Raw genomic sequence first — 16,293 nt, forward strand, 5'->3', positions numbered from 1 at the left:
AGGGCAGGGGAACGGAGCGTGGATTTTGTTGTAGGGTAATCCTTAAAAGTCCAGTTTAGCTGGTTTTCATTTGCACAATGTCTGTCTCACGTGGTGGGGAGTCGGATGCTGGCCTTTGTGCCGCTCAAGGTTCTCCCTGCAGGTGGCACTTCTCTGATAGGACAGGGCTCAACTAGACACGAAGCACATATGGAGAAAAGGACTGTGGTAGTCATGAAGCCTTTTGTTTGAATAATTCTAGTTATTCATGGATTCAACTAATATCTGTTCTCTGTGAGATTCACACTGATGGACCATTATATACACGATCTGGTCATGGGTTTGTTGAATCATTCCAAAATAGATTTAAGATCATTTGTGTCAACTTAATTCTTTGCTTCCTTGTGCTATTGTGTTCTCTGGCTGTGTATAGCCTCTGCAGCTGATGCCATAGCAACGCTGTAGCTCGCCTAGCTGACAGGAAGGAAGTGCTTTCTCATGTGTTGGGTTTCGTCTCTACACCAGGGTCAAGGTTGGAGCCGAGGCCCTCTCTTTGAGCACGTCTCTTTTTTTTTTTTTTTTACACGTTCTATTGACTGGAAAGAATGGTTCCTCTTCTTTCAGCACAGCAAATAGGGTTGACGAGGGCAATGACAAGGGTGGGAAATTGATATGCCAATGACATTGGTTTCTCAATGCTGTTCACAACTACCTTCTGTGCACTTCAGTGATGTTCAGGGGACTGGCGATAACCAATGACCAACTTGTCTTCATATAAGGACGCAATCATGTACAGTACTCTGGGGGGCGTTACCAGACAGTGGACAGTAATTGGTTCACTAGATAATTGAGTGACTGAGCACTATGATCTCCATGTTCTAATATACCATAGTTACTTCCCTAACGGGGTGGTAATTCAATAAGAGGTTCAATACCTGCTAGCACGTGTGACGACAGCAAGCAACAATTACTTTCTAAATCTCCCTTCTTGGCTGGCTGGACCATCCACACCAACAACCTGACCTGTGCTGGGTTTCTTGGGTAACAGTCCACTCACTTTTGGATCTACTGAGCTTTTGGTTAATGTGCATTTGAGCTGTTGTTCATGTAGCAGACACAGTGTAGTAAGTGACCAAACTTTTGCAGTGTAAATGTTCATACAGTTAGTTCTGCTTTCAGTTTTTCCCCTTCTATCTCACTGGCAGTCCTTTCTCTCGCTCCCGCAGACTTTTTAGCCATACAGTGTGTGTTACATATAGAACCCATAAATACACAGTTCTTGATTTCTGCTGGCCTTCCATGATTATTTCACCTTTTAGATCATGTAGCTCCACTACCCCAGGCACAAAACAGTCACCACGCCCACCCCCTAATAATGATTGGGATTCGGTGTGGAAAATTGTAGGTTAAATGGAGATGCTGTTGGGTGAATGCCACTGTATTCTGTCATGTGATGCAGTAGGATTTTGACTCACAGGTCGTTTATTCAGCCTAGATAGCCTCGGCATGGCATTGCAGCTTTTGAACCCTGCTTATAACTAGAATTCTAAACAAATATAGACTAAAACAAAAAATATGATAAAAGTGTTGCTTTTTTTAAAATTTCTCTTGAGTTTTATAGCATTATTGTATATATGTATTTTCTTTTACCAATAACATTCTAACTTCTGGTAAGTCATGTTTTGGTTTTTGCTTCAGCCCTGTCTGGTTTCAGTGCCTTGCCTTGTTTTTAACCTATGCTCTCTTAAGACCTGCACTAAAAGTTAGTTACACTGCAAGCCCAGGGTTTATCTTTGTGCTATGCAAAGCTCTGTGCCTCAAACTGTGCACAGGGCTCGACATTCACTGTTGTCATCTTGTCCAGGAAAAGTAAAAAAAAACAAATTGTTGGACAAGAAGAAGATAGATTTAAGTTGGACATTTTAATGGAAAAGTAAAACAAATATATAAAATCATTATTCTGACCAGAATTGGATCAGAGAGGCCAACATTGGAATAATATTCAAATCTATTTTTTTATGTACATAAATAAAAAAGCCTACATGTAAGTGTAGTAGATATGCATATTGTCCAAACCCATGAGGACATGAGGCGCCAGAAAATGGCGCCTTATGACATAAATATGGGCTAAATGCCAGTCATGTTTGACAAATATAATGAAGGATAATTACCATTAAGGTCTAAAGGCTTTATTCTGTCGACGTGCTCGAGGGACGGTTCATTCAAATGATCACAAGACCTGAGAGTGAAGGACGGTGCCTGTTGCGCACCGCACATCACCCACCTTGAATCTGAGCTGAGGCGATCAGCATTTTGAAACTATTTCACCATAAATGTAGTTGTTTAAACCCTGTACGTTTTATGTCTTATGAAGCATGTCTTACCCTGTTTCAAAGTAACCTGTCCTAGCCAAAATATGACTATAGAAGTGTTGAATGTATTATTTTATTAGCACTTAAATGCTGGTTTCAATTGCATATTTTCTCATGTTATATTGGTTTTCATTTTTTTTATCAATTGTTTTAGTGTCCAGCACCCAAAGGCATAATCCTAGTCATATTAGTAACCCATGCTAGTTGATGCATCTTTAGATCTCCCCGCTTTCTTAATTTCAAACATATTTTAATCTCTGTCAAGTGAAACCCATGCTATATCACATCCGGCCGTGAGTCCCATAGTGCGGCACACAATTGGCCCAGTGTCGTCCGGGTTTGGCCGGGGATAGTCCGTCATTGTAAATAAGAATTTGTTCATGGAGCCGCCCCCTTTCCCCCCCAATTTTACGCCTAAAATGACATACCCAAATCTACCTGCCTGTGACTCATGACCTGAAGCTAGGATATGTGTATTCTTGATACCATTTGAAAGGAAACACTTTGAAGTTTGTAGAACTGTTAAATGAATGTCGGAGAATATATCACATTAGATCTAGTAAAAGATATTACAAAGAAAAAAACATGCCTTTTTTTTGTACCATCTTTGAAATGCAAGAGAAAGGCCATAATGTATTATGCCGGCCCAGGCACAATTTAGATTTTGGCCACAAGATGGCAGTGTATGTGCAAAGTTTTAGACTGATCCAATGAACCATTGCATTTCTGTTCAAACTTTTGTATCAAGACTGCCCAAATGTGCCTAATTGGTTTATTAATACATTTTCAAGTTCATAACCGTGCACTCATCAAACAATGGCATGGTATTATTTCACTGTAATAGCTACTGTAAATTGAACAGTGCAGTTAGATTAACAATAATTTAAGCCTTCTGCCAATATCAGATATGTCTGTGTCCTGGGAAATGTTCTTGTTACTTACAACCTCATGCTGATCACATTAGCCAACGTTAGCTCAACCGTCCCGCGGGGGACCCATCGATCCTGTAGAGGTTTTAATTAACTGATTTGCCTAGTTAAGTAAAGGTTAAACATATATAAAAAAATAAACGCTTGTGCATGTTGTGCGGTTTTGAGAACAGTGTTTTGCCACTAAATGCATTTTGGCACATTAATGCGTGCATTGTTGACCTTTATAATATGACAAAATAAAACTTTGTAATTTTAAGCTAAACTATCTGATCTGTTGCATCAGTCTCATTGATTATTTTTTATAGGGATTTATTTTTATAAAGATTTGGTTGTAAATGTAATGTTGCAATATTTTATAGGCAACCAATGGTGGCCAACCATCCTCCAGGAGAGCCTTAAAGTGTGTAGTATTTTGAGACGGGCTTCAATATGCAAAGAAGCCAATAGGCAGAGTGTAGCCTACATTGTCTGATTCTCTATGGTAAAAAATATGGTAATGAGTTGTGTTTTGTAAGGTGGTTCCTTGCATCATTCAATGGTGATAAGTGGCTAAAAATGTCAAATCAAGCCCTGGAGCAGCACACTAACTGTGAGCTGGTCAAGACTAACAGACTACACTAGAGATTAAAGGCTTTATAAATACATTTGATTTGATTGAGCTGAAGTGATCTACATCTGCTAATCGGTTTACTGTAAAACAAAACAAAAAGAGATATTTTGACATCTGATTTTCCCAACCTTTTTAACCTTTTTGGTTGATGCAGTATCTGTTATTCCCAAACTATCCACATATAGCATAGACTATTGCCCAGTACCCATTGTTTTTGTCAGGTCTAAAGGAACAGGCTAGGCTCTATTTTAACCCCTACCTCCCTGGAGCCTTTTCCCTCACTCTCAGGTGTCTGACCACTTTCTCCCTCCTTCCCTATAGGCCAGAGGACACTGCAGCACAGTGGAGACGTTCTAGACACCAAGGTGGTGGGGAACCCATCCCATGAGTTGGTCTGCTCAGAGGTGAGACTTAATTAGGCTACATCTCTCACTGTTGAATGTCAGACCTCGGTGTTGAAGTCTTATTTCTGTTTCAAGGTATATTTTGTGTAGTCCAAATTCATTTTAAAATACTGGAAAATAAACTATGTTCAGAATGACAATAGGATATTTACTAAGGTATGCTCTGCTTTGCATAACATTTGCTTTGTCCTGAGATGGAAAGGATCCAATTGCTCAGATGACACCTGCAGTACACACTGCCATCACATTACACGGTTCTTTGCCCTGCCATCTGGCGCTCATTTCATACTGGAAAACCTATCCTGTCGTTGCTGTAATGAAATATAGCCTGCCCCACTTGAACCAACAATCTACTTCATTCAGCCTGTGCTTGTCAGCAAATGCTTGTGATGCTTAATTCACCGATATTTCAGAATGCATTCAATATTAGGGGAAATAATCTCTTGCGTTCTCATTCTGTATGAGCATATCTGCGGGTCAATTTGGGAATTATTTCAATGTCATGGCTGAACAACGTTTGCAGTATGTTTAGTACTGTAAGGAGTATGTGAACAGTAATTCCTGAAATACTTTCTCTGGGAAAGGATGGGGGGGATGAGGAATTTGAGAAGTTTTGTAACAATAGAATATTGCCATGGAGTTTGAGGGGCTGCCTTTTTTATCTTGAAAATGTTAAAACACGTGATCCTTTTTTATTGATCACTTAATAACATTGTATGTAGGCTATACATTGAAATCAGCATCTGGGTTGATTGTGGCCTAAGTCACCAAAACAAATTGTGTGCAGCCTTTTTTTAAATATACGATCTGGCTTGTATGCATGGAATTTGGATCAAGAAGAAGATCGGTTTGTCTTGCCATGTTCCTTTTTTATCATATAATAGACTAAACATTTAAAAAAAACTTGAATGAGGGGCCTTGTTTATCTGTATTTTCAGTGACACTAAGCACCATCTAAACTATTGCCCTATTTGGAATTGTATAGGCTACTAAATGGAGCTTAATTTCATGACTACTTTTCCTTCCATTTCCCTAGGTGCGCCGGCTTATATCTGACGTGTCTCGCCACAAGTTGTTGGTTCTTGCTGGACAATGTGTCGAAGAGGCAGGAGACCTGGTCTTACAAACAGGATGTTTCTCTCTCAGTGACTTCATTCAGATATTTGCTGATGAAGAGGTGAGTTATTTTACTGTAATATACACGGAGTATACCAGACATTTGTCATAGGAATAGCAAATGTTCTTAATGTTTTGTACAATCAGTGTATATTCTAAGTTACAGATTTAATATAAATTCAAAGCATTATTAATAAGCTGGTCAAGTGATTTTACATCAAACCATTCTATCCTTTTGAATAGATTGGAGAGTTATTGAGTTCGGCAGACCCTACACAAAAAGCTAGCCTCACACTGAGTTGTCCTAACACTGGAGTGTGGAAGAACTCAGTGTTGGAGAAACACAACCTACAAGACTTCATTGACATCAAAACAAACCTGCCATCAGTGCTACCTGAAATGGAAGGTCTGCAAGAGTTCACAGAATACCTCTCCGAGTCCCTGGAGCCACAGTCGTCTTTTGAGCTGCTGGAGCCCCCCAGTACTGTGGGCTTCCTCAAACTCTCCCGCCCCTGCTGCTACGTATTTCCAGGTGGGAGAGGAGACTCTGCCTTCTTTGCTGTTAACGGTTTCAACATCCTGGTCAACGGTGGGTCCGATCCACGCTCCTGTTTCTGGAAACTGGTTAGACATCTGGACAGAGTTGACTGCCTGCTCCTCACCCACATCGGTACTGACAATCTTCCAGGGGTGAACAGTCTTCTCCAAAGGAAAGTGATAGAACTGGAGGATGAACAATCTGCCGACTCTCAGATCAATGAGGACTGGATGAAAAATCTAATTTCTCCTGATATTGGCATAGTTTTTCTTAATGCTCCAGAGAGATTGAAGTCATTCGAGGGTGATCCCAAAGAACTGCGGAGCTGCGATCAGGTGGCACTCACGTTGCAGCACCTTGACAGGCTAACAATCAATCCAGAGCCTCTTAGTCGCTCAAATGGACCCGCCATTGAGCCTGTTATACTTTTCCAGAAGATGGGAGTCGGTCGTCTAGAGCTGTATGTTCTTAACCCAGTCAAAGGCAGTAAAGAGCTTGAGGCTTTGATGAAGAACTGGCCCGGCAATGGATCTAACATGAAAGGCTCAGAGATACCCCTGCCTTGCCTTGTCTCCATCTGTGCCCTATTGGTGTGGCATCCTGCCAGTAGTCATGAGAAGATCATTCGAGTTCTCTTCCCTGGGTGTACTCCGCAGGCCAAGATTCTTGAAGGACTTGACAAAGTAAAGCATCTAGAATTCCTGAAACACCCCGCCGTGAGCCTTAGGGACCTCGAAGCATCCAAATCAGATAAACAACCAAAGCGTGCAGAGAGTCGGGAGAGCCTTAAGTCCCTTCCCAAGGACTCCAGACCTAGCAGTGCCTTGCTGAAGGACAAACTTGGACGTGGGGACCTTAGGAAACAAGACGTGAAGACCAAGCCCAAAGGCCCAAGTGACATTGCTCCTAAAGAAAAGGAAGGGGATGAGAAGTTGAAGTTGAAGGATGTGGATGCTAAACAAAGACTTCCAAAGCCTGAAAAGCTTATGACAAAGAAGGAACCTTTAAAGGATGAGAAAAAAGAAAAAAAGAGGGATGAGAAAGCCTCTGCTGGTGTGGCCAAAAAGGATGAGAATGTGGAGAAAAAGAGAGAACCAATTAAGAAAGAACCTCTTGGTCTAAAATCAAAGAAACCTGATCCAAAGAAGGAGATCAAGAAGGAAATCAAGCCAGATGAGAAGAAACCAACAAAACCTATCAGCAAGGATGTCAAAAAAGTGACAGCTGGACCTTCATTAGGAAACGCAGAAGCAAAAAAACCTGTAGGCAAGAATGGAACTTTGAAGAAGGATGCAATCCCCAAGAAAGACTCATTAAACAAGGGGGGAAAGTCAAAGATGAGTAAAAAGACAGAGAATCAAAACGCTTCAGCCTCTGAAGGGGATGCGGATCGTTCTAAGATGTCAACGCCTGAAGACATGACAGAGGAATTCGAGAAGCTCAGAACAGAAAATGGAGAGTCAGAGAAAAAGACTGCTGTTGTAGTGAGCACTATAGCTAACAATGAAGGAATGGCACAACCTGAAACAGAGAATGGATCAAGAAAAAATGCAGAGAAGGGCGACATTTTGGAAAGTCCAGAAAAGTTCCGCTGCATGGAGACACTTCCAAATCCAGAGAAGGCCCTGGGAACCACTTCACCTCTTGCCAAAACTCCTAAAAGTGACCGCAGTGTGAATTTTGATATTACACCAACTGAATACAGACTTCTTGATGGGGCCCTGCGAAATGGACAAGATGCATGTGCCAGCTCAGATGAGAAGACTTTAGAGTTGGTCTCCCCTGCTGACTCAGCCCCTAATAGCGCTGGGCATACCCCTTTCCACCAATCACCTGAAGAGGATGCTCAGGGCTCTGGTGAGGACAGTAGTCTCGGGGGAAGGGTGCCGAGCCTTGGGTTTGAAGACTGCCATGTCATGGGTTCTTGCAAGAACTCTGAGGTAGGCTCCTTGAAGGGGAACCTAGAGAACTCTACATCGTCCCAGGAGAAGCAATCAAGCCTTTTGACACTGAGTCCCTTCATGCTGCCGGACTCTGTCTCCCCCAATATTACCTCTATGCCTGCTGAAATCGGTTCCCCACACTCGACAGAAGTTGATGAGTCTCTTTCCGTGTCTTTTGAACAGGTGCTCCCATCTATTGATGAGTCACCCAAGGGAGACCATATGGACAGGTCCTACTCTAATGGGCATTTTGCTGATCCTGACCCCAAAATGGGGATGTCCTTACCTTTGAGGACATGTCATAACATGCGTCCGCCAGGGGATGGCTCAGAGGAACGCCTTACTGGATTTCAGGGTCTTCTCCCCGACGTTCCCCATGACGTCGACCTCTGCCTGGTCTCACCTTGTGAATTCAAGCACCCGAAATCCCCAGAGAACCAACAACAGCATTTGTCTCCGGGGCTAGCGACAGGTAGCCCGCGGGAACTATCAGAAAACAGCGACCACTCCCAGGACCTAGCTAAGCCACAAAGCGTCATTCATAGTGATCGACATTCGCCACAAGGTCAGGAGACTCCACCCACATCTGCTAGTGAGTCCCTCAACACAGCCACAGATTCAGACATACCCCCAGGGACTGAAGACTGCCCCTCCATCACTGCAGACATGGACTCTGATGAGGATTCTGGGAGTTTCCCACCCCACCATCCACACGACCATCCCAGCTCTCACTCCTCCAACAGGGGAGCTCAACATTCCTCTCAGGACCCCCCCCCAGCCCCAATGAAGGACCTGCCACCCTTGCCGCCTCAGCCCGGTGCCTGCATGGCTGACCCTGAGGCTGATGCTCCAAGCAAGACCTCAAAGAGCAGTGCCACAAAAACCAAGAAACCAGCTGGGATCACACACAGGTTAACGTCAGCCACCAGTACGACTCTGAACAGCAAGACCAAGACTGGCAGCACAACTGGTACGTTGAAAATCACCTCAAGTCTTGACACAAGGCCTTCATCCCGCAATACCACTAATGGCTCCAGACCTGGGACTGCAAGGTCAACTTCTTCAGGTAGGCACAGTCAGTGTTTTACACTTAGAACGATGACATTTGATAATCTTTTATTACTTGATTTCTAAAATCAATTTACAAAGCATTAGGAACACCTTCCAAATATGTGACTCGTTTCAGGAAACTAGGCGTATGTCGAGCTTCACTACTTCACAGGAGAATCATTTGAATGTAAACTTTTTAACCTGTCTGGGAACGTAGCGGAACCCCTCGCCAACGGCCAATGAAATTACAGGTCACCAAATACAAATCAACAGAAATCTCATAAATCAAATTTCAAGATACAATTCTTGGTAATCCAGCCACAGTGTCTGGTTTAAAAAATGCTTTACAGCAAAAGCTCCACAAACAATATTTAGGTCACCACCAAGAGACAGAAAAACCTAGCCATTTTTCCAGCCAAAGAGAGGAGTATCAAAAAGCACAACTAGAGGTTAAATTTATCACTAACCTTTGATGATCTTCATCAGATGACACTCATAGGACTTCATGTTACACAATACATGTATGTTTTGTTCGATAAAAGTGCATATTTATATCCAAAAAATCTCATTTTACATTGGCGTGCTCTATTCAGTAGTTCTAAAACATGCGGTGATTTTGCAGAGAGCCACATCAATTTACAGAAATACTCATAAAAAGTTTTATGCATGGAACTTTAGATAAACTTCTCCTTAATGCAACCGCTGTGTCAGATTTCAAAAAACTTAACGGAAAAAGCATACCATGCAATAATCTGAGTACGGAGCTCAGAGCCCAAACCAGCCAAAATAAATATCCGCCATGTTGCACAGTCAACATTAGTCAGAAATATCATTATAATTGTTCACTTTGATGATCTTCATCGGAATCCACTCCCAGGAATCCCAGTTCCACAATAAATGTTTGATTTGTTCGATAAAGTTCATCATTTATGTCCAGATTGTTGGAGGCGTGCATGGCCACGCAGCCATAGGTGAATAGGGAGTACAGGAGGGGGCTGAGCACGCACCCTTGTGGGGCCCCAGTGTTGAGGGTCAGCAAAGTGTAGATGTTGTTTCCTACCTTACCCACCTGGTGTGGCGGCCCGTCAAAGTCCAGGACCCGATTGCACAGTGCGGGGTTAGGACCCAGGGCCTCCAGCTTAATGAGGAGCTTGGATGGTACTATAGCGTTGAATGCCTAGCTGTAGTCAATGAACAGCATTCTTGTCTACACTGATTGATGTGGATTTAACAAGTGACCTCAATAAGGGATCATAGCTTTCACCTGGTCAGTCTGTTATGGAAAGAGCATGTGTTCCTAAGTTTTTGTACAATATGTGTACATTGTGTTTTATGCCTAACTCTGCTTTGTGTCCTACAGGTTCTGTGGGCAGCAAGGCCAGTGCAGCTGGAGGGGCACCAGTTTATTTGGACCTGGCTTATCTCCCATCTGGTTGTGCCTCTACCACCATTGACGTGGAGTTCTTTCGACGCCTGCGCTCCTCCTGCTACATTGTCAGTGGCAATGAACACCTGAAGGAGTCTGTCATGAGACCTATTCTTGATGCCCTACTGGACGGGAAGACAGCCTGGCCCGATGTGCAGGTCACCCCCCCCTCCTCTTATTTCTCATTTTCCGCATTTGTAGTAAGTTGTCAAAAGTCTGTCTACTTCTATGTACTCATGCTCTCATTTTTATTTACCCATCTACCTTTCTACTCTCAGGTGACCCTGATCCCCACTTTTGACTCACTGACGATGCATGAGTGGTACCAGGAGACCCACGAGAGGCAGGGGGAGCTGGGCATTACCGTGCTGGGCAGCAACAGCACTGTGGCCATGCAAGAGGAGACCTTCCCTGCGTGTAAAGTGGAGTTCTGAGAGCGAACAAGATGAATCTTCAGATCCCTGCACTCTTATCCACCAAAGTATCTCCCTCACTTTATCTTCTCTTAAATTGTGATGGACTCGTTTCCCCCCTCTAAACTGACGATTTCCCACCCTAGCATGCATCACGTATAGCCTGGTGGATTAGCAGGCTTTTCTCCTCCTTTCAATCTTATTAATATAGAGCAGACTCCAGCATCTTTCCCTGGGTACATCTATACCATGGATATGAAGGCAGAACATGATGATGTCCAAGAGTCTTTGGTCTACCAACATGAAGAAATGTTGTTCATTATGAATGCTAGGTAAGGTGGACTTAGAAGACTGGCAATACTAATCGAAGTTCCTCACACTTCTTATCAGCAGCCAGGTAGTTGTGATCCAAATCCGCAACAGCCCAGAGAAAACTAGTCGACAGCCCCAAGGAGGCAGAGGGTTTCCTACAGCTGAACTCCTGAGTTCTTCCTTCAACGATGAATCATTTCATCCGTATAGCATTTCATAGGTATATTTAGCCCTGCACCCATTTGCACAGTTATCAATTTCCACAGACAAGGGGACCGCAGTGAGAGAATCAGTGTTACAATAGAATAGGATGTCCGTCAAAAACTTTAAAAAGGCAGAGGGTGTGTGAGCGGAGGTGAAGATGGGACTTTGTTGTCTCCTGGTGCACATGTAGTCATGCAGAGACCTCAGCACTTACTGAAGGACGACGACATGTTTCTACATCCCATTTTGAGTTTCATAGACGGTCTATGAACATTATAAGGAGATCGCCAATGTCTTGGAAGGTAATGGTATGCATGTGAACAGAAGGATTACTCTGACATTGATAAATAATGGAAGTCCACGTTTCAAGAAATCATGAAATGTGCAGTATTTTTGTGTAACATTCAGATCAGTCACTTTAACCCTTCATCTAGAGCGCATACTGTGGTATACTCTTTTGACAGTGTGTTTTTAAATGAAATGGCTTGGTAAATACTAGGTAATAATTTGTACTCAAAATAAATACTCGTAAGTAATTTTAGATGGAAGTCAATAGACAATTGAGTCATTTATGTACCAACTCGCATGACTGAATTACAGTTCTAGTACCGAGTAGTTATTTCATGAAAAAATGCACTTTGAATGAAGTGTTAACAGTACAGTATATTTCCACACTAATAAACCAACTGTATCCAAACCTCTATTTGAGTCCCTCTTCAAGACCAGAGTTGTTTTTATCATAGAGAAGCTGCATGATGTCACCATCCTGTAATTATAATTATAAACTGGAAGGGTTGAAGGCTGCTGTTTTTCTGAAAGCCGAGGTATATCAGACCGAATACCATAGGTATTTCCCCAAAAATATTTTTGTTCTAATTACTTTGGTAACCAGTTTATAATAGCATTAAGGCACCTCTGGGTTTTTTGGTATATGGCCAATATACTACAGCTACTGGCTGTATCCAGGCACTCCGTGTTTCGTCGTGCATAAGAACAGCCCTTAGCCGTGGTATATTGGCCATATACCAAACCTCCTCAAGCCTTGTTTCTTAAGTATGCCATGTCAATGGGACCACTGAATGTCACATGCGCCAGAGGTTAAGCTTCACGGAAGAGGGATTCACAAAATGAGAAGTCATTAGCAATACTTTGCAAGACAGTCCATTCCATTTATCACAGAGTGGTTATTATTGTGCCTAAGTGAACTAAAGGAAATGCTAAACATATGATTTTTAACAAGAACGGAAAATCACCGTTATATCAGCAGTCGCTTGTGTATCTGGTTAATTGCAGTAAAATGTAAATGATGTTATCTGTGAATGTCGACGCTTTTAGCTCTCTATCAAAGCAGATTGAGTCCAAATGCATGTCAGCACTGCTTGCACATCCATGCCCACCACTTTGCTTGCAGACCACGCACTTGTGTTATATTGCTCTTTGTTACAAAGGATATTTTCATTTTATTCAAAGAGAAGGGATATGAAAGGATTTTAAACTTTTTTCCACTTGGGTTAAATAACTGTTATTCTTGGAGAAATGTACTTGTTTTTTTTATTTTTTACTTACACTTGAAATTATATTTTTTGGGCCATGCCGAGTTGTAAAAGCATGCAGATCTCACAAGTTAAAATCTAATTTGAATTTAATTAAATGCCATGGCTCTTTGAGAGCACCTTGTACATTTGAAAATATCATGTGAAAAGGGTGTGTTCAGCCAGACACATGTTGGCAGATCATATAATTCTAATTATTTCACACAGAAAAATGTAGTGTCATCTGTTTTTATTTTATCAATCCATTAGCAATTCTATTTTTGTTTTTCCTAAATTGAGTTTTCTGTATATCAATAATGTGGTGTGGCTACTTTATCACTTACTATCATTTGATTAGCAACAGGCTACTCGCATGATATCATTAGCCAATGGCCGGACAGAGTTAGTGGAACCGAGCTCACATTGTCATATGGAAGAGTGTTTAACGGCAGCATGTTTTTTGGTACTCGCTGTAAGTCTGAGCAAAAAGGATTGAAAGTGGATTGCATGACACTGATCACTTATTTGGATAGCTATTTCACACTACTGGAGTTAAGTAATATATCTCATACTAATCTTAACGTTTGACAATCCATCATGTCTGTATTTGTGTGCACCATATATCACGACATTCTATATATCAGATTCTGGACTCAATGCATTGGTTTGGATATTGTGTGTCTCGTAACACCCGCTGTTGTTCATAACATGACTTGGCTTTGTTCTCAAAGATGTGTCCCAGAATGTCTACTACCACCTATTGATTCTCCCTCCTTGTCACAATATTCTGAAAGCCATGTTCAGTGGTATATTTGGCTCATTGGAATTAATAGAAGAACAAAATAATAATTCTAAAGAATGGTCCTGTGTTTCTCTGGTTCCGTCCCTGCCCCATTATAATAAAACTAGGTGACTGAGAAACCTCTTGTCGAAATCGGAGGCACTCCTGCGCTTCAGTCACAATTTAAGTGACCGTAGCACTTTGCATGGACATAGGTGTTCATATCTGTAAATCACGCCGCAACATAACTAAACCCATTGAGATTAATATGTTCTATTGGTCTTTGGCAACCAAGTTGAACAGCACATTTTGGGAGATGGTATATCATTTCTTTAAAGCCTTTATATTTCAGTTTTTGGTGCTATATTTTTTATACTTAGACACCTCTTTGCCCTTGCACCTATACATCTATGTTTGTCTATTTACATAACCTGTTGGTGGTTCACACATCCCTTGCAAGTGTCTGGAATTCACCCAGGAAATGCTATGAATGTCTGTAAAAATGTCATTAGACTGTTTCAGCGGTGTCACATGAGTGTGGTGGTTAGATTAATAATGACAGGGTGGATTGATTCAGTATTGAAACACTAATTTTAGTTGTTGTTGTTTTTTTGCAGTATATATATATACCCCTTTTATAAATGTGTGTGCTTAATTGGTGTTGTTCCCCTGACTTTTCAAGCAGGTAGCCTAGTGGTTAGAGCGTTGGACTTGTAACCAAACCAAAAGGTTGCAAGATCAAATCCCTGACCTGACAAGGTAAAAATCTGTTGTTCTGTTCTGCCCCTGAACAAGGCAGTTAACCCACTGTTCATAGGCTGTCATTGAAAATAAGAATTGTGTTCTTAACTGACTTGCCTAGTTAAATAAAGGTAAAATTTAAAAAAAACCTGTTACCTTCTGATCCCTATCACAGTCCACTACGTCAGTAGGGGTAGGGCACCACTCCTTTTTTCAGTCGATTAGAAATGTGATTAGTTATGTCGGATAACAAACTGTATTGTGATTCGAACTGGCGATCTTGTCTGTCATAACCTGTGGTTTAACGCGCTCCATCCACCACCAACCTGCTTTCTTTTTTTTTACTCTCACCTGTAAACTCCACCCACTGACCTGTCGCTCTGCCCACTGAGCTTTCATCCAACCAATCACATTTGTATCTGACAGTGCCCCGGAGGAGGAGCTGCCATCAGAACACATTGGAGGCCAGTGTAAGGACTGTTTCTACAGTTGTGGCTAGATGGAGTACAGCTCCATCTAGTTGTCGTGTTGTGACAACACATGTTGATAACTAGTGTTTTAGCTAAGCCTTACCCTTTTCCTAACCTTAACCTAATTCTCCTAACCTGCTACGTTAGTTCTAACATGCTACGTAAAGTCACAACTGTAGAAACCATCAGTCCCAACAAACCAGTATCACCACACTGGGATTCAATTTGAATCTTGGGATATAGGCTTCGCTGCTTTTAAAGGCAATGTTCCCGCATTCGCGAGATCACGGTAAACACTATTTGTTGCCTCAATCTGAATTGACCTTTTTAAAGGGTCAGTAAGCAGTTAAAACAATAGCAAAGCAGGTGACCTGCCACTGTTTTGGTAAAAAGGGCTGGAAACTGTCATCATTCTCAACTTCATAGACTGTGCTATGGGTGCGAGGAATTACTGTCCACGATTTCAAAATCAGATTTAACCATGTTTTGAGGGTATATATCGAGCTAAGCTTGATCACCGACAACGATGAGAAACCCTATAGGGAGGAGGTCAGAGACCTGGCGGTGTGGTGCCAGAACAACCACCTCTCCCTCAATGTGAGCAAGACAAAGGAGCTGATCGTTGCCTTCAGGAGGGCCAAACAGGCCCCCATTAACATTGACGGGGCTGTAGTGGAGCAGGTCGAGAGTTTCAAGTTCCTTGGTGTCCACATCACCAACAAACTATCATGGTCCAGACACACCAAAAACGGTCGACTGAAAAGATTTGACATTCTCCTGTTCCAGACCCTAGTAAGGACAACTATTAGACAGAGATAACAGCAGCATAGTATTCAGTGCAGTCAAATGTTAGTATAATGAAGCCTGTTTCTTTGATGTTTTCTGTCTGCAGATGAAGAGGTCCCTATGAATGTCCCAAGAGACTAAGGCTATATACTTGTATGCCACAGGTTATGTGTACATATTTAGCAAATGTTGTATACAATTAAGTCAAACACAATGTACACCTGTATTTATTTGGACCGTTTGTTCATTTGGCTTTACTCTATTTTGGATTTGAGATTAAATGTTTTATGAGGCAACAGTACCGATGTCAAATTTTGTTTGAGGGTATTTTCATATGACTCTTACCGTTTTATAAATTAATGCATGTATTTCGTCGTCCCCGTCACCCCCATTTTGAAGGTGTCATAAGTAATTTGGACATTTTGGAGAACGTTGAGTGTTTGTGTAACAGTATAACTTTAGACCGTCCCCTCGCCCATACCCGGGCGCGAACAAGTGATCCTCTGCACACATCAACAACAGTCACCCACGAAGCGCGCACCACCGCTGACTAAACTAGCTGTTTCACATCCGTTACATTTGGTCCCATATTCCTAGCACGTGACTCTACAAGACTTGTTGGATGCATTTGCCGTGTGTTTTGGTTTTGTTTCGGATTATGTTGTGCCCAATAGAAATTAATTG

At 42.0% G+C, this 16,293-nt stretch overlaps 1 protein-coding gene across 1 annotated transcript in view; it reads left to right on the forward strand.

Annotated features, from left to right (window-relative positions):
• Window positions 1–15,905, forward strand: part of LOC135512630 (microtubule-associated protein 1S-like) — a 47,866-nt gene extending 31,961 nt beyond the window's left edge. The window contains exons 3-7 of the mRNA XM_064934849.1: window positions 4,215–4,297; window positions 5,334–5,474; window positions 5,657–8,960; window positions 10,305–10,528; window positions 10,649–15,905. Of these exons, the coding sequence (XP_064790921.1) occupies window positions 4,215–4,297; window positions 5,334–5,474; window positions 5,657–8,960; window positions 10,305–10,528; window positions 10,649–10,804 (3,908 nt within the window). The 3' untranslated portion in view covers window positions 10,805–15,905. The remainder of the gene's footprint in view (window positions 1–4,214; window positions 4,298–5,333; window positions 5,475–5,656; window positions 8,961–10,304; window positions 10,529–10,648) is intronic.
• Window positions 15,906–16,293: the final 388 nt, after the last annotated feature.

Source organism: Oncorhynchus masou, chromosome 24, assembly GCF_036934945.1.
Source record: "Oncorhynchus masou masou isolate Uvic2021 chromosome 24, UVic_Omas_1.1, whole genome shotgun sequence".
Lineage (NCBI taxonomy): Eukaryota > Metazoa > Chordata > Actinopteri > Salmoniformes > Salmonidae > Oncorhynchus > Oncorhynchus masou.